The following is a 23,115-nucleotide window of genomic DNA, read 5'->3' on the forward strand; positions in this document are numbered from 1 at the left end:
AACACTCTGGGGAAAAAGAAATGGGAACTTAACTCGGAAACTCATTGGTTTTACTAACAGGCAGGAATGATACACGGTGCAGGCGTGTGAGCAGCACGACCTCGTGAGCAGGGCAGGCACAGAACCTGTGCTAAAACTGGAAAAAACGCTTGCAGTGATTTTCTTTACAACACACCCGTCTGGACACAAAATGAGCAAACCACTGCCCCTGGCAGAGGCATGGCCTCATCGGGCAGAGTGGGGCTGGTGGTGGATGTGCTGGTGTGGGCTGAGCCACAGGAACTGCCTTGGCCTTTTCAGAAAGAAAAACACAGCAGTGCTTACCCCTGCCTGTCACAGAGCAGACTTGCTCCTTTCCGTGGCTTGCTGCTGCAAGTACACTTTATCCCAGACAAAGGCCTCTTCTCAGGAGTTCTGAATGGTTGTTCTGAACTATTGACAAGCTTGGAGTTAACAAAACAGGCTCTTCTTTCTTCTTCAGTAAGTATAATAAATAGAAATGTACTATGGTAAAGACTCAATGGAATATAATACGTTGTTACAGGAGGAAATGTGTACAATTTTGTTCCCAGACAACAGCAACAAAGGGATGCTGCAGGGAACTCCTCGCAGTGATGGGGTCTGAGCAGAGAGAGGAAATTAGGTCCTGCGCCTGGGAGAGGGAGAGGCTTTGTGAATGAGGAGCACGTCTGAAAGGTGCTGGTTTTGGCCTACTTGTGCTTGAATAACCGTACGGACTAACACTGCAGCTGGAGAGGGCACTAGGGGTCACCACTGCCTTATCTGTGTCATCTCAAATCAGGACTAAGATAAATGACGCAAAAGAAACCAAATCCAGGCTATGCTTTTTTTCTCTTTCTTTCTCCCTTTCTTTCCTTTCTTTCCTTTCTTTCTTTCTTTACTTTCTTACCTTTCTTTCTTTCTTTCCTTCCTTCCTTCCTTCCTTCCTTCCTTCCTTCCTTCCTTCCTTCCTTCCTTCCTTCCTTCCTTCCTTCCTTCCTTCCTTCCTTCCTTCCTTCCTTTTCCTTTTCCTTATTCCCGTGGGCTGGACAGCTTGCATTTTATTTCCTTTTTTTCTCTGCTCTGCTCTGGGCTGCCTGCCTTCTGTCAGTCAGAATGCATTCAGGGAGGATGCTCCAGGAGCAGAGGAGCTGCACACAAACTCCTTCTGTGCAGCTCCCATTTACTCAGAGCAAGGGTTAGGCAGACAGCGTGTGCCAAGTGAGGCAGAGTCACATCGAAGCCTTGGCGTGTTTCTGCAAGAACTGATTGCTGCAATGAATGGCACCTTTGTAGTCAAGAGAGTTCCTCCTGACACATTTTGCTCTGCCTCACCAGTAATCCCGTGTGTGGAGCTCTTTGTCCCCTGCTGTCCCACCACAGATAAGGATCCCCAGTTCTCACACAGCCGCCTCTCACGTCTGTGCCGGGAGGGGGATCTGTGCCCGGGCTGTGAGCAGAAATGCAAATCCTCTTTTCTGATGTCTGGAAGTAACCATCGGTGTGGGCTGACTGTATTGTCTGAGCTTTGGAATCGTGCTGTTTAAGGCGGGATGCAAGGTGTGTGGGGAGGAAGGCTGATTTTACCGAGGCAGGTGATGTGTCTGGATGGTGCCCTGGGATCGGATGGGTGTTTATGGCACACGAGAGAACACAGGCACAGATATACGTTCTTGGGCCAGAACCGAGACGATGGAGCTACCTGGAGAGCGTTATTTTGATGGCAGGTTTGGAGAAACGTGGGGACTTCAGCCGGCCCAGCGCTTACGGGGCCGAGCGATGGCACCAGCAGAGCGGGGTTAATGTCAGCCCAGGTACACGTCTTCTGTGGTCGTGCCTTCATCCAAAGTGGGGGAGTTCTCTGGCTCCCTATTTTAGGGTTTTATGTAACGCCCAGCTTATATAAGCCTTTGTCTGTTAACAAAACAGGTGGAGCATATCTTGCGTAGATTTGTCGCTGAAGAAACACTCGTTACTTAACTCTTACTCAAGTGCTCGTTACATATTCTAAGAATATTTGTTAGTTCCTTTCTAGCTGCCAATAATAACGTACCTCCTTGACAACCTGCTATGGATGAACGATAAAACATGTAATTCACCCATTTAATGAACTACATCTCAGAATACATTAGAAACAGTGCTATTGATGTAGACAAGGAAAACCAAGGCATCCCCAATCCCTGGCCTCAGGCTGCATCTTGCTTGCCTTTGGGCAGGGGGCAGTTTGGGGGTGCTGGTAGGGGAAGAAGGATGGTTTGGCCTCACAGGGAGTAGAGGGGCAGCCTGAGATCCTGGGCTGGAAGGACTGTGAAAATTGTTTTCGGATGGACTGGCTGAGCTTGCTCAAACCTGCCATTCCTGCTACTGCTCAGCTTTAAATAGCAAGCCAGCGCACATCTCCACTTAGCACCATATGAGCCGGTTTGCACTCTCCTTCCCCCAGACGCTGCTGGCTCACTGATGTGCCTGGCATTGCTGGGAGCTGAGAGCAGTGCTGCACAGCACAGCAGCTCCACTTCCAGTGCCCAGGCCTGGCCCTGCGGCCACATGAGGGCATCCTGATATCCGCACGGCCCTGCACAGCCCCAGAGCAAGTTGGAGAGTTTTTTCCGTTTTCATTCATTCTTCTCCCTTGAGAGGAAAAAAAACAGCGAGAGCTTTGTTTTTGTTTCCATGGGAATTCTGTGAGAAGGGGAAGGTGTGAAAGCAAACTGAAATATCCTGGCCAAGTGCGATGGTGCTCAGCGCCTGGGCAGCCACAGAGCCATCTCACAGCAACCCAACCTGGGGCTCTGCTGTCCCCTGGCCGGGATGGGGCTGTGGGAGCTGCGGTGCCTCGGGGAGTGCCACAGTGCAGGACTTGGCCATGAGACATGACTACAGCTCCCAGGAGGCAGCGTGGCACGGCGGCACGGTGCCCGACTTCCTCCCCTGCCTCTTCCTCCCAGGGGGTGGCAGCCGCTTCCCTGGGAGGATATGGGAGGAGGGAAAGAGAGCGGAGGAGAACTGCTCTCCCTGCTGCAAGAATGCTGTCTGTGAGGCCTGCAGGAGCTGATGGTAGCTTTCTCTCACCACGTGCTGCTTGCCTGTCACTGAGAGCAGCTCTTGGCACGGCTCTGGGTGCACCACTGGCCTCTGCTCCTCCCCTCTCCCGTGCTTGGCCTCCACAGTGCCCATGGGTGAGGCCAGAGCACAGGGCTTTGTGTAAAAAAAACCGAATCAATAAAATCTCCATTTCTTTTCCTTTAGCTGGGGGGCTGTGTTTGCTATGCAGCAGCACGGGCTGCCAACAGTGCCCAAAAAGCCCTTCTGCAGATGTCTCTGTGTGCATTATGCATCCCAGCTCCTTCTTCGGTGTTTCCTTCTTTTCTTAAAGAGAAGGAAAAACGTGACAAAATAGCAGCTAAAAATATATACATATATATATATATATATAAATAACCATGACATTGTCCCTAACATTCCAGTCCCGGTTTTCAAGAGCCCAGCTACATGACTCCCTATGTGACACCACGCAGTGTGCTCACCTTGGATAAGTACACGTGGCATCCCTGTGGCAGTGGGAAGCACCCTTGGAGAGCTGCACAGGTGGTTCTGGAGGCCAAAACTTGGTAGGAGCAGAGAACAAAGGAACCCCAAGCCCTGCCTGCCCTGCAGTCACCCAGCAGCACTGTGTTTCTTCAGGGCTCGAGGTATTTGACAAGGCATGTGCCACTCATCCGCTTTGTGCATTGCCTCTGGGTCAGGGAAGGTGATGGGAATGGTGCTAGGGATGGGGGGAAGTGTGGTACATAGGTGCCACAGTGCTCATGAAGAGGTTTGTAAGTAAGCCTAGCCTAAATATGCATTAACTATGTTACTGTTCATGAACTCATTAAGATCTCCCAGAACTCAGCTAGCCAGATGTGTGGGCATGGTGTGTGCTGTCCCACCAGGGGTGGGAGCGGGCATGGTCCAGGCAGCTGTGGGGTCAGCAGGGGAACCTGAGCAGGTGGCAGAGATGGGGCATCCCCTCCAGGCAGTGCCCTGAGGAGTGCTCCGCCACCTGCCCTCCAACACTTCCCACCCCATGTTGCCATGAGCAGTGTGAGGTAGCGTGTCCAGGCTTTGCCTTTGCTTTAGAGCAAGATGGGGATGTCACTACCACAGGGTGACTTTCCATCGTTTCCATTTCCCCTGTTCTTTGCTTCAGAGTTCCCTCTGCTCGCCTCCAATGCTTTCCCAATGCTGAGTGCTACAGATGCCCATGCTATCCCCTCGCCTGATGCCACCTACACTCACAGCTCCCCATGATGCTGAGCGGAGCAGTGTTGGAGCTCAGCTGTGTTGCAGTGCTGCTGGGAACCCAGTTTAGATTGGCCAGTCTGATTTTAGGCATGAAGGGCATCACCCACACTGTTCTCAGTCAGCCACCAGTCAGCCAAGACGGGAAACCCACTTCAAACAGGCTGAGCTGATAATGGGGCTGTTTAAAAAATGCAATAAACCCTTTAAGGAGGAAAACTATCATAACATCCATACTGAAACCTTAGCATAGGGACTGAAGTGGGAATGCTGAATTCCCTGGGACAAGTCACCATGATGGCCCTATGTGGCTGCAGCGAGGGAGGCCGTGGCACTGCAGAGAGGTTCGGGAATGCTCCCAGCACCTCAGCACGGCTGCCAGAGCAGCTCAGCGTGGAGGGCTTTGCTTTTCTATTTGTCACTTCAGTGCTTTTCTATCTGTCCCTTCTCCCAAAATCTGCTTCTCTGCCTATTCAAAAGCGCTTTGAGAGTGTGTATGGGGAGCAGCATGAAAAATGCAGCATTTGCATACTGCTCAGATACAGACAGTATGTGACCATAATTATTAAGTTGTCCCACCCTAAAACCACCATTGGAGTGTATTTAACTCACTGTTAATTTGCTCTGGCTTTCTCGTTTGCTCCCCTAGCCAGAGGAGGCTTATTCCTACTGCAGCATCCGAGAGGGCACAAGAGGGGAAGGCGCGTCCTCCCGGCGGAGCTGCGCTCGGTCTTACCTTCAGCGTGCAGCAAATCTCTGCTTTGAAAAAGCAAACTTTCTCCCCCTGCTAAACGAGCGCTCATCGCTTATTATTTTTCCCTCGACCGCGGAGCGCCCTGCCCCGCGATGAGCCACAACCTCCTCCTCCTCCCCTGCTCCTCCTTCCCTCCCTGCGCTGTCCCACGCCCGCTGCTGTCGGGGAGGGGTTTCCCGCAGCCCGCCCCGCTCATAGGCTGGCAGCGGCCGGTCCGAGCTTGGGGCCGGCGTCGGGGTGCAGCGGGGCGAGGTGCGGCCCGGCCCCGCCGCTCCGGGACGGGACAGCACAGCCCGGGACGGGACGAGCGCTCACGGCGTCATGGAGCGGCCGCTGTCCCGGGGGCAGGAGGTGGGTGCGGTGCGGTGCGGAGCGGAGCGGAGCTGCGCGCGGTTCGCCCTGCCTTTCTTTTCCTGCCGGTGCAGTGAGGGGAAGGGTTGGGGGTTGCGCTTGGGGCGTTTGTTTGCGGGCTCTCCCCGCGCTGTGCCGGGAGCAAACTTCACTCCCGGGAGGTGCCGTCCGCACCGCAGTGCGCGCTAGGGATGCCTCGCTGCTGCTGCTGCTGCTGCTGCTGCGCGCTCCGTGGCTCCGCGCCGGGCGGGGGTCGGGCGGTCGGGGCGGTGCCCCGCGGGCACCCGGCACCCCGTGTGCTGCCCCGCTCTGCCCGAGGACCGAGACCCGACGGCTTCCCCGCAACGGCCCCGCTCGGCACCCCGGGAGCCTTCTCTACTGCTTGCGCTTTGTCTTTATTTGGCGTGATGCTTCCTTGCTTTGAGAGGTTGCTGCTGGAGATCCGGAGCCCCGAACGCCTGAGAGCTGCCCTCCAGCAGCGATCCCGCAGCGTGCCCGGGGCTGCGTGCCTTGCGTTATTGGCCGCGTCCTGCCTTGAGGTGAACGCGCGGTGCCTCGAGCGTTGGATGGATGGTTCGGGCAGACCGCGTTTCCCTACGGTCCTATCCCCGACAGCGGGTACAGCCGTGTTAATGTCACGTTCCTCGGGAAAGGGATGGCACCGCAGCGCTGCAACAAGCACTGTTTTGGCATGGCGTTACGTTTCCTAGCTGCTTCCTTTTGCTACTCGGAGGGTGGGAACGCCGTTTCAAGAGTCTTTAATTGCTCAAAAATTAGTCCGTGGCACCTGGCAGCATGAGCTCATGCTGATGGCTACAGGTGTCAGGACTGCACCTCTGGCCCAGCACTTGGGATGCTCGTGGCAGCCTCAGCCCTGGCCCAGGTTTGGGAACCACCTGGCTGCCCTTCCTTGTCTTTCAGCCCTGCAGATGGTCCTTCTATCGAGGTTTAACTTTTCTACTTGGATTTCTCACTGAAACACCTGTCAGCACGCTTGATTTTGTCTGGATACATAACATCCTCCTTTTTGAGGATTGCTGGAAATGGACATTCAGGCTGTGGTCTTGCTGGAAAGGACCCAATTGAGTGATTTTTGGGGGTTTCTGTGCACAGAAGCTGTTGCTATGATGGGGGGAGGCAGTGTCTCCCATGAGCTCTTGCAGACCCAGAAGTTTCCTGGGATCAGAACTGCAGTTTCCTTCAGCTGCTGAAGGTACAGTTAGAGTCAGAAAGAAAGAAAGAAAACGAAAGCAGGAGGCCGGTGAGCCTCGGTGGTGACTTCACTCTTTCAGGATGCATCCTGAAATCGCATGCCTCAACGAGAAAGTTGCACTGCTTTTCTTAATCGCGATTGTAAGGGCTTGTGTCAGCTTGACATTGTTATCCCCAGTAATTGGTGAAGTGCTCTTTAGACCACAGGTGTGGCTGCAGCAGAGGAGAGATCCCATGTTTTACAGCAGGGCTGTTCTGCAGCAGTGATTCGGGAAACATCTTCGTGCATGAAGGAAGTGTGGCTGTGCCTGGCTTAGTTATGAGCTGAACTTGGCTTGGTACACATATTCCCTCCCTGGAAGTGGGTTTAAAGCAAGTTAGCAAATCTTCATGGAAGGAAGTATCAGGGGAACACGCTTGCTGCTGGCACTGCCACCATTTTATTCCCAGAAAATGGCATCGTAAAGCAGGTATCAGTCATGGGGGTTTCTACAGGCTTCTGGATTTGTCCTCCATGAGGGAAACCCTCACTCGAGCCCTCGGTTTGAGTTTCTGTGGGTGTTGGTTCAATGGAGTGCCTGATGCAGGAGCACTGGGAGCAGAGCACGGCCTCACGCCTTGTTCCTACTGTGCATGGGATGGCCTGTGTTGTGTCCTGTGCTCTTGGGGCCATCTGATGGAAGTCACATTTCTATCCTTTTTCCCTTCTCCAAACTCTGCCCACCCTTCTTTTGTTGTTTCAGTCTGTGGTCAGGTGTTCCCATATGCGCCTGTATATCTTTATTTTAACAGGTATTTCATCGGGCAGCCTGAAGAGCAGAGGGAGTTGGGGGAAGAAAGAGTTGGGTGGAGGAGGAGGAGGAGGAGAAAGAGGAGGAGGAGGAGGAGGAGGAGGAAGAGGAGGATAGCTCTGTTCCCAGTGTTTCTCTCCCAAACAAGCACCGTGCTGCTCTCCCACCCACATGGCACAGGGAGCCCAGAGCAGTGGGAGGCAGCTGGTGCCTGAGGGTAGCAGACACGTGTCCCTTCCCTGCTCTCATCCTGGGGGAGCAAGAAGAAGGCAGACTCGTGGATTTACAGGTGGGGCTGGTACCCGATGCACCCATAGCGAGAGTGAGGACTCAAAATGCAGGTTTGTAATGCCAAGATAAGATGGCTATGCCCGGGGAAGTGGTGGAGTCACTGTCCCTGGTGGCTCTGAGAGATATAGTCAGTGAGCTTGGTGTTGGTTTTGAGGATCTTAGAGGTCTTTTCCAACCTTAGTGATCCTATGAGGAAATGGTTCACAGCCCAAAGGAACTGGCTGTGTAAGAGAAAAGTGCAGTTAGGAGGCAATGCAGTGCTGGGGCAGGCGTTTAGCAGAAGGGGAAGTGCAGGGCTAGCAGTGTCCCCAGCGGGGATGGAGCGCTCCGGCACGACACGAGGACACAGAGGGCACTATGAGACAGACAATATCCCACAGATCAGCATCGTGACATGCTCTGTCCAAGTCCGTGCAAGTGGATGATTCACATCCAGTTGTTTCTTCTTATCTCATTGGGCAGGAACTTGCTTTTCTGTGCTCCCCGTGCCTCGGGGCACACGGGTCATGGACACACAGGAGGGACATGGCACGGAGCCGCTTCAACAACACGTCTCCCAGAAAGGATCACCTTTTTAAACTGGAATCCTTCTTTCACTTCTTCCCCCCAGCACAGCCCCCGTTGTGAACATTGGCTCTGCATCGTCTCTTGTATTCGAGGGAGGCACAGCTACACGGCGTGGTTGGCCGCTCTGTGTGAAGCATACAGACGTGTCCAGTGCTGTCAAAGGAAGATGGGAGCGACTCAGAGAGCAGCCACTGCATACTGTGGCCTTTCAGGGGGAAATATTTTGGTCTTCCATTCCACTTTTTCTAAGTGTCTATTCCTGTAGCCCTGATGAGATGCTCTGAAGTGTGTTTTTCCATGACAGAGGTTCCCAGCAAACTGATATTTTTTGCAGGGGTCCCACCCAGCTGTGAGCCCTCCCAGTGTGGAGTAGCAGTGAGTCACGGTACCTTCAAGTGTCTGTGGTGTGACCGATCCCAAGACGTTTTGGCAGCAGTTGTGGCAAAAGAGCCGTTTTGTTCGCTGGCAGAAAGCACCAGAGATAGGAGTGCTGTCTGAGCCCTGGCAGGGTGCTTTTTTCCCTCAAAACACCGAATGTTTTTCTTTCTGCCAAGCAGTCTTTCTTTTCTTTCTTTCTTTTTTTTTTTTTTTTCTTTTTTTTTTAAATCTGCAGAAAGAATATAACTGTCTGCACAAACTCTTGGAGAGCATCACTGCTCCAGAAGGCTAGGATGGAAAATATGGGGAAGAATGTGATTAACCTGGGGCTGATGGTGGGGAGGTTTCCATCTCACACTGAGCTCGGAGGGCTCAGCTTGCAGGTCATAACCTTGGGGGTCTGATGGCTTCTAGGAAGGGCCATAAGGTGATGGGGGTCTGCGGGCATCCCGTGTGCTGTACTGGGGGTGGGGCAGGGGGGGAATGAGCTCTGCTGAGGCTCAGCAGCATCTCCCACTGCCTGCACCATCATGATGAAGAGAGAGAAGGGAGAAAAAGAAATCCAAGGTGTCTGTTTTGTTCTAAGGAAGCTGTTAGTATTGTTGCTGTGTATAAACGAGCTGTGCTGCATAAACTTGCAGGAATTCAGTTGTATTTAAGTAAGGAACACAGAAGAGGCTTTCTGCTATTCCCTTCCTGCAAGCTCCTTCTTTCTACGTGGCAGTTTTCTGCTGAGTTGGCCTCTTTCTGAGCTTAGTTCCTCAGGTGCTGACCCAAAAGTTGAGCAAGCACTGCTGATGTGATCCCCACATAGAACCAAACTGTCCTGCAGCAGTTTCCTGCAGGCAATGGCCCAGCAAAGCACCCTTGGATACTTCCGTGTGTGATTTCCAGCAGTGCTGTGAGCAGAACAAAGCTGTGTTGCTGCTCTCTGGGAACGGGAGGATGAGCAGAACTATTGGAGATCGATCCCTTTGCGTTCAGCCGCAGAAATGCCATTACACTGAGCCCAGAGCAGCTGCCTTTGCTGTGCCCAGCTTTGGGTGTCTGCTACGTGCAGCTCGGAGTGTTTGCATTCCTCTATTGGGACCCAAACCCTCCTGCAGACGGGGCCCCCCAAATTCCCTGCGGTCTGGCAGTCCCAGAATAGCCTCAGGAGATGTATGGGATGTATACGTTTAGATAGTGGAAATATGTCCTGCATTTGTATGACGTGTTTGGCTATATATAAGGCTGCAGAAATGCACACCATCCTGACACGGCGGTCCTGGTCATCTCTGCTCATTGTCACTCTGTGATCCTTTGTGTAATGCTGTCTTCCTGGCAAGCTTTCCAGATGTAGGATTTCTGTACGGCTTGTACAGCCTGTGCCAAGAGCTGTGTGTCTGCCAATGCTCCCAAGTGCTGCACCTCTCATCCCTGCCCCAGGAACCCTAACCACAGGCCAACAGCCAGGTGACAGCCAGCCTTAGTCACTGATGAACACCTAATGGTCGGCTTCCTGGTGGAGGTGGTGCTGCCCGAGGTGGGGCACGGGATGTGCATTCCTGTCATTGCCAGCAAAGGCTGAAACACAGCCCCAGCAGTGGGAGCATCCCAGGGGTTGGGTAACTGCTGAGGCTCAGGGCTGGCCCTGAGTGCATGCATCAGTGTGAGCTCAGCAGTGATGCTCCCCTGCAAGCACCACGGTGATGTTTTCCCTTCATGTCACTGCTTAGAGAAGCAAATAAAAGGAGTCCTTGGGAAAGGCCAGGCTCCCAGCCATAGGACAGAGTGCTGAGCGGGGATCTGAGCAGATATCCGTGTTACTGATGGGAACTGCCGTCCCCTGCTGCTGGGGTTCCCAGCACTGAACGTCCCTGCGGTGTGCTCCTAGCTTGGCAGCAGTCCTCATGGAGAAGGGCTGCAGCGATCGATAGCGGTGAGGTGAGAGGCTGTGCTGCAGTCATTAGTGCGGGAAGTGCTAATTAGCTCCTGCTTTTAGAGGCATTGCTGATAAATGTTAGGAGATTCGCTGTCAGAGAATAATTGTTTTGGAAACAGTGTTTTGAAATATTCTGCTTTTCTTGGGACTGGGCCAAAGGTAAGTAGTGTCAGTTGGGACCATGCCCGAATATGCTGTGTTCTGTTGACTTGGATTTACGTTTCAGTCCTTCTCCAGCTCTGGTTTATCTAACCAGGACGGCAGCCATGCCTTATTTCTTGATCAGTGATGTGGGAGGGTATGCAGGCAAACAAAACCAGCGTGTGCCTGTTTTGCTCCGTATGGGGACGTGGTTTGGAGCACAGACGTTCGCAGGTGCTCTGCAGGGCTCCGGCACCTGCTGGGGAATTGGGATGGCAGCACTGCTCTGTGCTGGGTGTGGATCCAGGGCTGCCAGCATGCAAACATCTCCTGCAGGGAGCTCCATGGAGGTGTGGTCTGAAGCTGAATTTAAGTTTAAAATATGAGAAATTGGGCAATAGTTACATGAAGAACCTTTCATCTCTAGGCAGGGCCAGCAGCTGCTGAGGGCATCGTGCGTTGGATTTCCTTGGCACACAGCCTGGGTTCCCGGTGCCTGCATCTTCTGTCCCCACTTTACTTCCCTGCCCCAGTCCGAGCTGAGCTGTGCAGCACTGCACAGGGATGTGTGCAGGGGCAGAGCTGGCTGTGGGACAGAGGCCATTGCACACAGCCCTGCCCCAAAGTCACTGTGCGGGGCAGGGGAGGGGGGTATGTTGTGAGAACCAAGGTCAGGGCAGCGTTCAGGGATTTGTGTTCCTCACCGCTGGGATGGGAGCTGAGAGCATCAGCAGGAAATGCCTGTTTTTACTGGAAGTGCTTTCTCCTTCCCAAGTGGGGGCTGTCCCAGTTTCCTAGTTCTGCATGGTGCTCGTCAGTGTCTGAGCTTGTTGCAGTTCTGCCATGATGGCTGCAAAAGCACAAATCTGGGCTGACTTCATTTCTAATTAATTTTGTCCTATTCCCCACTCTTCTGTGATTTGCACTACCACTGGATCCTTCATCTAACCGCCACCTTCAAGGCTGGCAATACCAGCAGGTTCTGCTGCCCATCTTTAGCCCTGTGCTGCAGCCCTCCTGCCCTGCTGTTGCCAGGGATGTGTTCCCAGCCAGCCTTGTACTCAGCCGGCTGCCCTTTAATCCAGGCACGTTGCTCAGCTCACCCCTGAGCATGCACAAGGTGTCTGCACACGGGGCTGAGCACAGCCTGATGGAGCAGATTGCAGAGCTGCACCCAGTTGGGCGCTCTGTGCCTTCCATTAGCTCAGCTGCTGCTTAGGCTCCTGGGGCTTTGGCTGGGCTATAGCAAGGCTCGTTTCTCCTTTCAAGCCCATAATCTGTCTCTAATCTCTAGGGCAGTTTCTGGCTGCTGGGGCTGACTCAGGTCCAATCCTGCCTGGACTCTGCTCTATCCCAGAGCTTGTCTGTGCCAGCTGTGGAAACAACTTTAGCTTAAAAAAAAAAAGAAAAAGAAAAAAAAAAAAACAACCTAGGAAATAAATCCTTAAGTTATGCAGCTGTACTGTGGTCCACAGCAAATAGGCATGGCCACACTGGTTAATTGTTTATCCATTAACCACCTGGGTCAACTGATGTGAGGAGAGGAGCAAGGCTGTACCTGGCACAGCAGGGAGGGGAGTATGCATGCCCAGCTCCATGCCTCCCACCTGCACTGGGCTTTGTCCAGCACCAGCTGTGTGGTGTTTGGGTGCTGCCTTCCTGCCAGGGTAAATCATGGCATGGCTCCTGCAGAGTGCTCGAGTTGGTCTTTGTGCAAACCTCTTCTCTGGGAATGTGCTTTAGGCTTTGGTGGAGCAAGAACACCTCTTCCATGGATGGATCCGTGGACAGAAGAGGTCTGTGGATGGGTCTGCGTTATTCAGGCAGGCCTCTTGCATGACTCCTGCAGTGAGCTGGTGCTGTGTCTGGTCCTACAAGCATGGGAGCTCGCTTGCTGGGAGACAACCCAGTTTTTCCTGATTTTAGTCAAATAGGCATTTTTTGTTGTGGTGATTTTTACCATAGTTTGGGCCTTGGGTGGTATTGGCCTTACATAATAATAAAATTATGTACTTGTTCCAAGAGAAAACAAAAAAAGAGTGTTCTCTCTGTTAAAATGTTAAATTATTTCCTAATTACAGCATACCCAGCTCATTTTATGGAGCTCGCTCACGAACAACTGCAGTGTTCTTTGGAGAACTTAGCATCAGAAGTGTTGCAAATGTTCTTAAGGAACTCATTATTTCACGCAACGTCAGACCCTCCAAAAGCAGAGATGTACTGGCCTCTGTGAAGTGTTGCCACGCTGTCCTGTCTGTATTTTTTCAGTAGTGCTGCCAGGCTGTGGCATTTATTGCTCAGCAGAACAAAGGCCAAGGAGACCTTTTTGGATGCCAGGGGAGTAAGGTGCATGGGGATAAAGGAAGTCTAAATCCTGTATTTAGGCATTGCAGGTGGCAGTAGTGGGGTGAACTCTGTGCCGTGTTGAGGTATTGGAGGTGGCAGCGATGGGAGTGGTTGGGACGAATGTCATCCCATGTGGAGGTGTTGGAGGTGGCAATGACAGCCCTGCTCCTTCCTCCCCAGCCCCCCGTGGCTCCAACGCATGCTGATCTGAGATGTCCCTGAAGCGCGAGGGCCATGCAGCTGCTTCAGCGCTGAAGAGGATCGCTGCAGACATGAGCAACATCATCGAGAGCCTGGACACCCGCGAGCTGCACGTCGACGGGGAGGAGGTCGACTCAGAGGTGCTGAGCGATCCCAAAGGTGCCGGTGAGTTATCAGTCACCTGTGTGTGTAAGAGCCCAGTGTCTCTGCAGTGCTGCACTCAGTCCATCCGAGGTGTGCTAACGGGCTGTGTGCTCCTTGCAGCGTGCATCCCCTTCTCTGCCATCTATCACACCCGTGGATTCAAGGAGCCGGGCACGCAGACCTACCTGATGGGATGCCCCGTGCGTGTGCGTGTGCTGGAGGTGGAGCGCTTCACTTCCACCAAGAAGGTCAGAACCCACCTGCTAGGAATGCCATTCTGTTTCCATACAGCTTTATTAAAATGCTGTTTGTAGGTGAACTGTCTGTGCTCAAGGGGGAAGGTTTCCCGTCTGCTTAAAAACCGAATGCTCCTTAGAACACAACGAGGGCTCTTCGAGTGGCTGCAGGAGGGCTCATCTGTCTTGTCCTCCTGCTCAGGTCCCAAGCCTCAACGTGTACACCATCGAGCTGACCCACGGGGAGTTCACATGGCACGTGAAAAGGAAGTTCAGGCACTTCCAGGAGTTCCACCGGGAGCTGCTGCGCTACAAAGCCTTCGTGCGCATCCCCATCCCCACCAGGAGGTGCGTGTGGCCAGCTTCCTCAATGAGTCTAAAATACTTTTTTTTTTTTTTTTTTGCTTTCTTGCCCACCCATCTCTTTGTGGGTTTGGGGAGTTTTTCTGGGAAAAGCAAAAGCCTTGCATGAGAAGGGTGGTTATGCATCGAGGTGTGATGCGCACACTTAGGCTTGAAGCTGGGCTTTGTGATTCCTCACAGCCACACGGTGAGAAGACAATCCATCAAGAGGGGAGAGCCTCGGCAGATGCCCAGCCTTCCACACACAGCTGAGAGCACGGTGCGGGAGGAGCATTTCTCCAGCCGCAGGGTAAGTGCTGGGGGACTCCGGGGGCTGATGGCATGCTAAATCCTCTTCCATGCAAACAGGATGCTGCTGCTCTCTGGGTTTGAAAGGCAGAGACTCCTTGTGGTTCATTTAACCCACGATGCCCAGGATGATGGTCCCCTTGCTCCCACCTGCTGCAGTTTATAGATAGAAGAGGCAGCTCATAGGGTCGGGTTGCACGATGAAGGCAGCCCTGCGGCCATCAAAATCCGAGTGATTTCAGTCTGCCCCCATCTGAAAGAGGAGATGGCAGCTAGGCTCTCGATGCTGAAATGGGTAATTTTAGCCAAGGCACGCGTGTTCCCTGTAACTTCATCAGATGTGAACAGATGGGACCCTCCGTGAAGCAGGTGGGTGTCTTCCTACCTCTTCACTGCGGCTTTGCCATTTGCTCAAGCAAGTCCGGAAGGGTGTCTTCCTTTACCCCTTCCTTTTCCCCTTCCTGCTGGCTGCTCCCTCCTGGGCTCTGTGCCTCCAGCACTCAAAGGGCCGTGTCCTGTGGCTGTGCAGATAACCCACTCTGCTGCAAAAGCCTCATCACTCTGCGTGAAGTTTTAGCTTTAAAAGAGGAAGAAAAAGGTTTCCTCAATTCTACCCATCCTACTTTAAAAAACTTTTTTGGTTCTTGTTTTCCTTGTTGCAGTCCCACACTTTTTACCAAGGGGTAAAAGGTACCTGCTGCACACTTGGGAGTGTCATGTGCTAGGATACCAGCACTGCAAAGCACAGCATTCTGAATGGCATCTGGTTCTTTTTGGTTGGCGTTGTAGGACACAGGCACACACGTAAGCTCTTCTTTGCCCAGTTCCCACCAGGGTGGGAAGAGATTTTCTCTCCACTTCTCTGCTGGGATGGGCAGGACAGGTTCTCCTTGGTGGCCTAGGGACAGGGCAGAGAGGTCACCGTGTTCCCCACGTCACCCCATTGACTTGGCATAGTGCTGAATAGGCACTCTCGGTTGTGCCTGGGGCTGAATTTTCCTATGAAACCATTACATGCAGGCCAGAAGCACCGGGGACTGGTTCTGTGTTTAAAACAGCTCTGAAACTTGCACTCGGGCAAGAAAAAGATCCTTTGAAACTGCCAAGCGACAGGTCAGCTGGGGGGGAGGTGCAGTGCACAGGAACCAACCTGCAGTCAGGCTGTCGTGCCGCTGAGCCCTAATCCCCACTGAACACAGAACAACGCATTCGTTTGTCCATTCGAGCAGAAGAGTGTCTGATTTCCTGATTGCTTCCCGATATCAGACAGTTGGATTTCTTATTGTTTTTTTTTCATGAAAATGCTTGCATCCTTTCTAAAGTTTCGATGTTTGAATTGTAGAAACAGCTGGAAGATTACCTGACAAAGATCCTAAAAATGCCCATGTACAGGAATTACCATGGAACGGTGAGTAGAAATTAATGCACTTCAATGGCAAGAGGGCATTCTCTTTCTTTTCATGTGTTGAACCTGCTGAAAGAATACCACTTATTGGCCATTTGGCAGTGGTTTGGGCTCTGTTGATCACTGTGGCATGGATGGGATATGATGAAAACCAGAGGGAACGAGTGTGAAGCTGACTGCTGGAGGTCACTGTTGTAACAAGGCAGAAGGACAGACCCAACTTAGGGCATCTGGAGGAACTTGTTTTTCATTTCTTTTTGCTAGCTTGCGGAGAAGTGCTGCTCTGGAAGTCATTTGCAAGCTTCTAGCTTTGCAGGGACCTCAGGCAGCCATTTGACACTGGGGCAGAGAGCAGGGCCAGGGCTTTGTGGGGTTCTTTTGGGGACGAGCAGCAGAGCACTCGCAATCTGCCCATGAAAAACAGTCATCTTTCATTCTCAAGGCAATGTTGGGCTAACTTGGCAATTTTGATCAGCAGCATATGCAGAGCGGGGGAGAGTTATTCTACAGTATTTATCCCTCTTGTCAGATTAGGCATTGCTTGTCGGAATACTTTGCAGGATTTCTGCAAATGTAAAGCTGTGTGTGATGTGACTGGAATAGGGGGATGGGTGGTCCCTGCCTGGGCAGCTATGAGCTGTGCAGAGTGTCCCTCTGTCCCCAGCCACAGAGCCAGATGTCACCGTGCACAGAACCTCTCTGGTTGTTGTTGGCTCGTGTTGGATTTGGCTGCAGTGAAACATTCACTTTGCTGCTAAGGGCAGCGGTCCTGCACTGGGAGAAAGCACAGGGAGCAAAATGTTTCCTTTAAACAAAAGAAAACAAAACAAACCCCCACCATTCTCTGTCTCGATGCTAAATTGAAGGTTTCTGGCATTTTCCTTGGAACTGAATTTGTCCTCCTTAGAACAAAATGAGCACTTTGCTCTCTGTGGTTGAGAAGTCTCTGCCCGGAGTCTGGAGAATGCTGCTCCTGTTTGCAGCTCAGATCACTTTGGCTCTGCAATTCCTCCTATTGAGTCGCCAAGGGTTTCTGTAATTCCTAAATTCTTGGTAAAGTGGAGTGGCAAAGGCAAGCTGTGCCCAGCATGATGTGCAGCTCTTGCTTCTTTTACAGTGCCCTTCTAATCTGTGCAATTTGATTAATTCTCATATCTGCTTTCCATGCTGTGTCCTGAAGTTTATGTCATGCCCTGGGAGCATTCTGGCTGCAGGTTGGGTGGCTGTTGTTTTGCAGACAAAAAGTTCCTTCCCCTTCCCCTTCCCCTCCCCTTCTCCTTCCCCTTCCTCTTCCCCTTCTCCTTCCCCTCTGTGAATTGTGATTCAATTTCATATCTAATATCCCTTCCCAAAGGCTTTTTGTAGTTCTGAGTAGAAGTGCTTAAAGACAATTACCATTAAAATGAAAGTTGTGGGAACCCAAATGTGTTAGCTCTCCACACCTATTTCTGGGAACTGGAAACTAGGGAAAGATAGCCCAAATAGGTTGGGAAACAGGACCTGTGGGTTTGGTTGCATTCAGTATAAATTAAAAAAAAAAAAAAAAAACATTAATTGGGTGTTTACATCATTTTTTATGTTAACTGCAATAGCTGAGAGTGGGATTAGATGATCTTAGAGGGCCTTTTCCAACCCATGATTCTATGGAGGATGCCTGAGCTAAAGCAGAAATAGCTTAGATGAGCCAATGTCTCGTAATCCTTCCATAGTTTTGGTTATTGGACTTCAGCATGTGTGATATTTTTTGGTGTCTGTGTGTTTTTTCTTTTTAAATTTAGGCTTATCCTAAGCCAATTTTCTGTGTAAGAAATAGCTGTCATCTTGCTGCTGAAGAATTTAATTCTGAACAGTGCTGTGATCTCATTTTATTGCTAGTCACAGCTGTTAATTAACTGTTTATGCCTCTTTGGCCCTAAATTAAAAAAAAACAAAACAAAAACAAGCATCTAAATGGAAAAAGCGGAGTGGAGGTGCTGAACTCTTTCTGAAATGCAGATGCTATAGAAAGTTTGCCATAAATAAATCAGACACACTCGATGTGGCTGTGACCGTGGCTCCTGCGCCTTGCAGCGGTTCCACACCTTTCACTGCTTATCCTTCTGCAGCTGATCGCTTGCGTCTGAGTTTTTGTTTGTATTATTTTGTATCGCTGCAACGATGTCATTGAGTCTGCATTCTCTCAAATCCTATCTCATACTTCAAATACTCTGGGGCAAACTGCTCAGAAACCGGAGCAGGACCGCTCCCCGCAGGCAGTGCAGGAATCCAGCTGCCCGCCTCCCAGCACTGCTCCTCTGTGTTCTCAGCACCTCTGCTGTAATGCTCTGTAACAGTACAGCTAGCTGATGTGCTAATGGTGACAATAAATCATCTGAACAGTTATTTTTCACTGTCCTGAGGAATCCTGCTTGGAAGTGATGAGATCTTGCTTGTTGCTCCGTGTCAAAGCACATCTGATTGCATGGGTGAAGAGCAAGGAATTTCAATAGAATGAGAGGGAATGGCCTTAAGCTGTGCCAGAGGGGGTTCAGGTTGGATATCAGGACACATTCCTTCTCCAAAATAGTGGTGGTGCATTCACACAAACTGCCCAGAGAGTGGTGGAGTCACCCGGAGGTGTTCTGGAGCCCTGGAGATGTGGCACTGAGGGACATGGGCAGTTGGCTTGAGGGATGAGTTGGGGTTGGTCGTGGTGCTTGTAGGGGTCTTCTCCAACCATAGTGATTCTATGAATTTCTCCTCCTGGTTTTTCTTCTCCTCCTTCAGGGATTGTTATTTCTCTGCTCTCTGCTGATTTTTTCAAAGGGTTTTGACATTTATGTGCAGCATTGTTTTCAGTGTGAATAATGTGAGGGAGATGGCCAGTTTTCTGATCCGTCTGGTGGGAACGCCAGGCACTTTCTGAAGGAGTGGAAATTGGTTTTGAGGCAAGGAACCAGCCTGAAAATTCTGCTTAGGACCTCCTGTAAGAGCTTATGGCATGCCCTAGGCTTTCACACATTCCTTGTCTTGGTTTGCATGTCAGTGCAGAAATGGATGGAGACGTTCACAGCTCACAGCTGGTACTTTCCCAGAGCCGATTTCCCAGTGAGAATACTGATATCAAGATGGGCAGCAAAACCATGAAATAGTTTGTTCTAGTCCCTGTCTGAAACAGGCTAAAATCAGCAGAGAACGAGGGCATAAATTTGGTTCTGCTGAATGGAGGTTGCTTCATGTCCTTGGGCTACTGGGAGAACAAAAGATCCTTTGTCCTTCTCCTGACCTTACAGATGGGGTGAGGAGTTTGGGAATGTCCCAGAGGGAACAACAGCAGGGAGAAAGAAAGATGTTCTGTGCTCCTGCTGCTATCTGGGCAGGGCTGGGCATGGTGGGGATGGGGCCTGAGTCAGTCCCACTGTGACTGCAGGACAAGCTTATGTCTCAGGTTTGCTGATATTCCTTGTTACACACTTCATGTTTTCAAAGCCTTGCAAAGCTCGTGGTTCCACCCATTTAACTCCCCTGTGGAATCAGATTTTGCAAACGAAGGCCCTGAGATGGGTTTGCCAAAGAGCCCGTGGCAGAGGGACCTTGGAGGGCCTCCATGGGTGTTGGGATATCAGTAAGCTTGGGATGCCTGGAGACTTCTGTCCACTGCAGGGCCAGCAGCCAGCAGACAGGCAGGGACGTCCCGCTGTGCCAAGAAAAGCCAGCTCGCTCCAAATCTCAGGGTGTCCTATTTTTAGAGTTGAATGTAGTCATGCTGCGCTTTCTCACCAGCTTTGCTTATCTTTGCATTCCTCTGCTGAATGCGTTCAGCGTTCTCCCTGCTGAAGCAGGAGGAGCCGGGTGGAGGCAGGTGACTCAAATCTGAGGTTTGCTGATGCACCTGGTGGTGGGAGCTGGGGCTCATCGTGGGCTGCACAGATCAGCAGAAGTGGAGAACATGCTGAACACTGTTCCATCGTACTCTGTTTCACTCTCCTCCTGCCCCACCACACCTTCACTGTGGGTGTTTGGCTCATGGGGGTGGATGAGGCCATGATGTGGTGGAGTGAAGGCTGAGCAAGAGTGTTCTGTTGAGGTCTTGGTTTGAGGAGCTGTGCCCCGAAGTGGGGTGTGGTGGTGGTATAGGGGATTGGAAACCAATTATGGGCTTCCAGCCCCAGGGATGAATGCTCATTCTCTTTGCAGTTTTTCTGTGCTCTTCCTAAGGATACTGAAGTTATGGTGGTGATTTTTTGCTTAGGGTCCTCTGTAGGTTCTCTCTTGGTGACAGGGTGAAGCAAAACTGTTTTGTCTTTCCCCAGATGGAGTTCATTGGAGTAAGTCAGCTGTCATTCATCCATGACCTGGGACCAAAGGGCATGTGAGTTGTGAGCTGTTTTTTTTTTTTGTTTTTTGTTTTTTGTTTTTTTTTTTGTAAGGTACAGTTCACCAAGAACATGGCTTTATAGTGTTCACGTTCATAGTTTTCCTTCCTCACTAACAACTGACTGGGGAATATTTTACCATATGGATATAAAAATGCATCAGTGTTCAGAAAGAAGTGCTACCACTTTGGGAAATAGCCTCAGTGTGGGCTGCTTTGCAAGACGTGGGCTGCAGCTCACCAGCTGGGTTACGGGTTTGCTTTCCTCCCCTCCCTACAACCTGTCTGCCTGCATGTTTGTGTGCCTGTACTGTGAAACACTGGAAAGTGGTGGAGGCACCATCCCTGGAGGTGTTCCAGAGCTGTGGAGTTATGACACTGAGTGGCAGTGGGCTTGGTGGGATGGTTGGTTGGTGGTTTTAGAGGTCTATTCCAACCTTAATGATCCTATGATTGCATGAAATGAGGCCTTTTGTTTTTTTAAATCTGTGTTGCTTCCTTTGGGGAGATGTTTTTGCCCTTTTGGCCTTTGGTGCAGTGGTGCAGGGCCGTTCAGGCCTGGCTGAAGGTGCCAGGAGCCATCCCTTGGGTGAGCTCTGAAGCAGCATGGAGGGCATCCAGGGTGAGCCCTGTCACCTGTCCTGACCACGTTTGTGTTCTTGCAGGGAAGGGCTGGTGATGAAACGCTCCGGGGGCCACCGCATACCTGGCCTGAACTGCTGTGGCCAGGGCAGGATGTGCTACCGCTGGTCCAAGAGGTACTGTGGGCTGAGGGGTGGCAGAGCTGAGGGCTCCTCTCCTGTGCTTTGCTGCTCCCCATGCCTGGAAGTTTCCCCATCCCTGGAGGAGTTCAGTGCCAGGTTGCATGGGGCCCTGGGCAGCCTGTCTACTGCCTATTTTGGTTGCGATCCTGCCTGCAGCAGTGGCTGGAACTAGGTGGTCTTTGAGATCCCTTCCAACCCATGCCATTCTACAATTCTGTCATTCTATGATCTTAAAAGTTGCTGTGTTCTTGTGAAGATGTTCTATTTCTTTGTAGTCTTGCCAGTATTATTTGAAACAGTTTTACAGGAGTTATCCGTAGTGATTTCACAAGGAGATGACCATCCAGGTCAAATCATTAAGTGCAGTAATACTGCCAGGGAGGATTTGTTAAAATCCTACGGATGATTGTAGGAAGAACTTACATTTATGTCTGGCTTCTACAAATAATTTCATGTATTTCACAAATAGAGAATGCATTCTCAGATAAATCCTCTCGGTCTTGTTGGATAAAAGGAGAAAAGTACTGAAATAGGCAGCATGTCCCTTAATTTATTTCTTCCCTATCTTCTCACAGTAGTGTGAAGGTGTAGTTTTGGCTGTTTTTCTCCCCCTTAAATGCTAGGATGGCAGCATGCTCCAAGACTCAGCTTTGCAATCGCTTTTCAAAATGTGTTGGAAGCACTGTAAAACCTAACTGCCTATTTCTTACAGCTTTGCAAGCGTTTCGTCATCAGCCTGCACTGCCCATCCTTGTCCTCTCTTGCTAAATTTCTCTCTTTTGTCTCTTTGGGTCATAATCTGCTTTGCTGCAGGTGTTGGTTTTTCCATACCCCAAATTAGTCTCCTCTGTTATAGCAGGTTGGGGATGTTATGGCCATGGGTCTGTGGAAAGGGACGTGGGGGATGATTGCAGGGGTGACACCGTGAAGGTGGGTGGGTCCTCAGGCACAGAGAGCTGCCTGAGGAAATGAAAAGTGCACATACTGGAAACTGTACCCAGCAGGGATGCTTGGGAACAGGATTATGGGCCTCTGGGGAGAGGAAGGGAGGGTATTTTGGCGCCAGATGAAGGGTGATGCTCGGTCATCTTGTGGTGCTGAAAGAAAAGGAAAATAATGGGATTTGGAAGTATCAGGGGAGCTGGGACTGTTACTAAGGGTAGCAGAACTCACACGTTTTTGCGGTGCATTCTGTTGCTGCCTGTGTTTCTGCATTTGCACAAGAATTAGGCGGAGGTCTCGTGATGGAGACCTGTGTGGGACAGAGGGGGCCGGTTACCGCAGCTACACGGCACAGGGAGAAAAATTAGAAATGCCATTCGCAGCAAAAACATATTTTTCCCAGAGTTACCTTCAGGCTGTGGTATTTATGTAAAACCTGCAGGTCATCTTTCATCATGTGTTTCTAGCAGAGTGCCTGTTGCTTGGCAATAAATGCTGTCCAAAATGCCTTGTTCATACATTCTGACAGGAGTGAAAGTGATGCTAGCTTCAAAAACAAGGTGAGGCATTAGCAGTGATGCAGGGTACTGTCCCTGGAGGTGCTCTAGAGCCATGGGGATGTGGCACTGAGAGACACGGGCAGTGGGTATGGAGGGATGGGTTGGGGTTGGGCTTGAGGATCTTGGAGGACTTTTCCAGCCTTAATGATTCTGTGGTAATTCATTTTGGAGATGTCAGGCATTTCCAGCATCACTTACAGGTGGGGCATGCAGCCTGAATGGAGATCTGGGTTAAAAGGAGCTCTCCCTTCCCCTGGCTGGGATGTTTGTCTCACTGGTTTTGTTATGTAAGATGCTGCCTTTCCAAAGACCTCTATAAAAAGTAGCATGCAAGTTGCTCTGGAAGTCTTTTATTGGATTCAGACTTATGACCTAAGTTCATAAAATGAGCACTTGGGCTTTTCTGCTCTCCTAACGACTACTTTTGGTTAAATGCTTTCCTTCCCCTGGTGAGCAGCGCACACTTGTTTGGAAAGCCTTCTCACGTTACTGGGGTTTTCTGGCAGTGTTTGAGGGATGTGATGTCAAGCTCCTGTGTCCCACAGGTGGCTGGTGGTGAAGGACTCATTCCTGCTCTACATGAAGCCGGACTCAGGGGCCATTTCCTTCGTCCTGTTGGTGGATAAGGAATTCAGCATCAAGATAGGCCAGAAAGAAACAGAAACAAAGTACGGCTTGCAGATAGACAATCTCTCTAGGTAAGAAATCCAGGCTTAGCTAGACACTTTTTTCCTTGCTTTTATTATTTTTAAGGAGTCAGTGGTATTTCTCTTTTTTGTTATTGTCAGAGCAACGCTGATGTATTCCTTTGCAAACAAA

The 23,115-nt window shown here is 51.0% G+C and overlaps 1 protein-coding gene across 1 annotated transcript in view; it reads left to right on the top strand.

Moving 5' to 3' along the window:
• Nucleotides 1-5,203: 5,203 nt before the first annotated feature.
• The window catches only part of PLD1 (phospholipase D1), a 39,106-nt gene continuing 21,194 nt past the window's right edge, over nucleotides 5,204-23,115 (top strand). Inside the window, exons 1-9 of the mRNA XM_085232566.1 lie at nucleotides 5,204-5,389; nucleotides 13,220-13,405; nucleotides 13,505-13,632; nucleotides 13,823-13,968; nucleotides 14,164-14,272; nucleotides 15,614-15,679; nucleotides 19,969-20,027; nucleotides 20,696-20,788; nucleotides 22,842-22,994. Of these exons, the coding sequence (XP_085088692.1) occupies nucleotides 13,252-13,405; nucleotides 13,505-13,632; nucleotides 13,823-13,968; nucleotides 14,164-14,272; nucleotides 15,614-15,679; nucleotides 19,969-20,027; nucleotides 20,696-20,788; nucleotides 22,842-22,994 (908 nt within the window). The 5' untranslated portion in view covers nucleotides 5,204-5,389; nucleotides 13,220-13,251. The remainder of the gene's footprint in view (nucleotides 5,390-13,219; nucleotides 13,406-13,504; nucleotides 13,633-13,822; nucleotides 13,969-14,163; nucleotides 14,273-15,613; nucleotides 15,680-19,968; nucleotides 20,028-20,695; nucleotides 20,789-22,841; nucleotides 22,995-23,115) is intronic.

Source organism: Meleagris gallopavo, chromosome 11 (genome assembly GCF_905368555.1).
Source record: "Meleagris gallopavo chromosome 11, MGAL_WU_HG_1.1, whole genome shotgun sequence".
In the NCBI taxonomy this organism is placed as follows: Eukaryota; Metazoa; Chordata; class Aves; order Galliformes; family Phasianidae; genus Meleagris; species Meleagris gallopavo.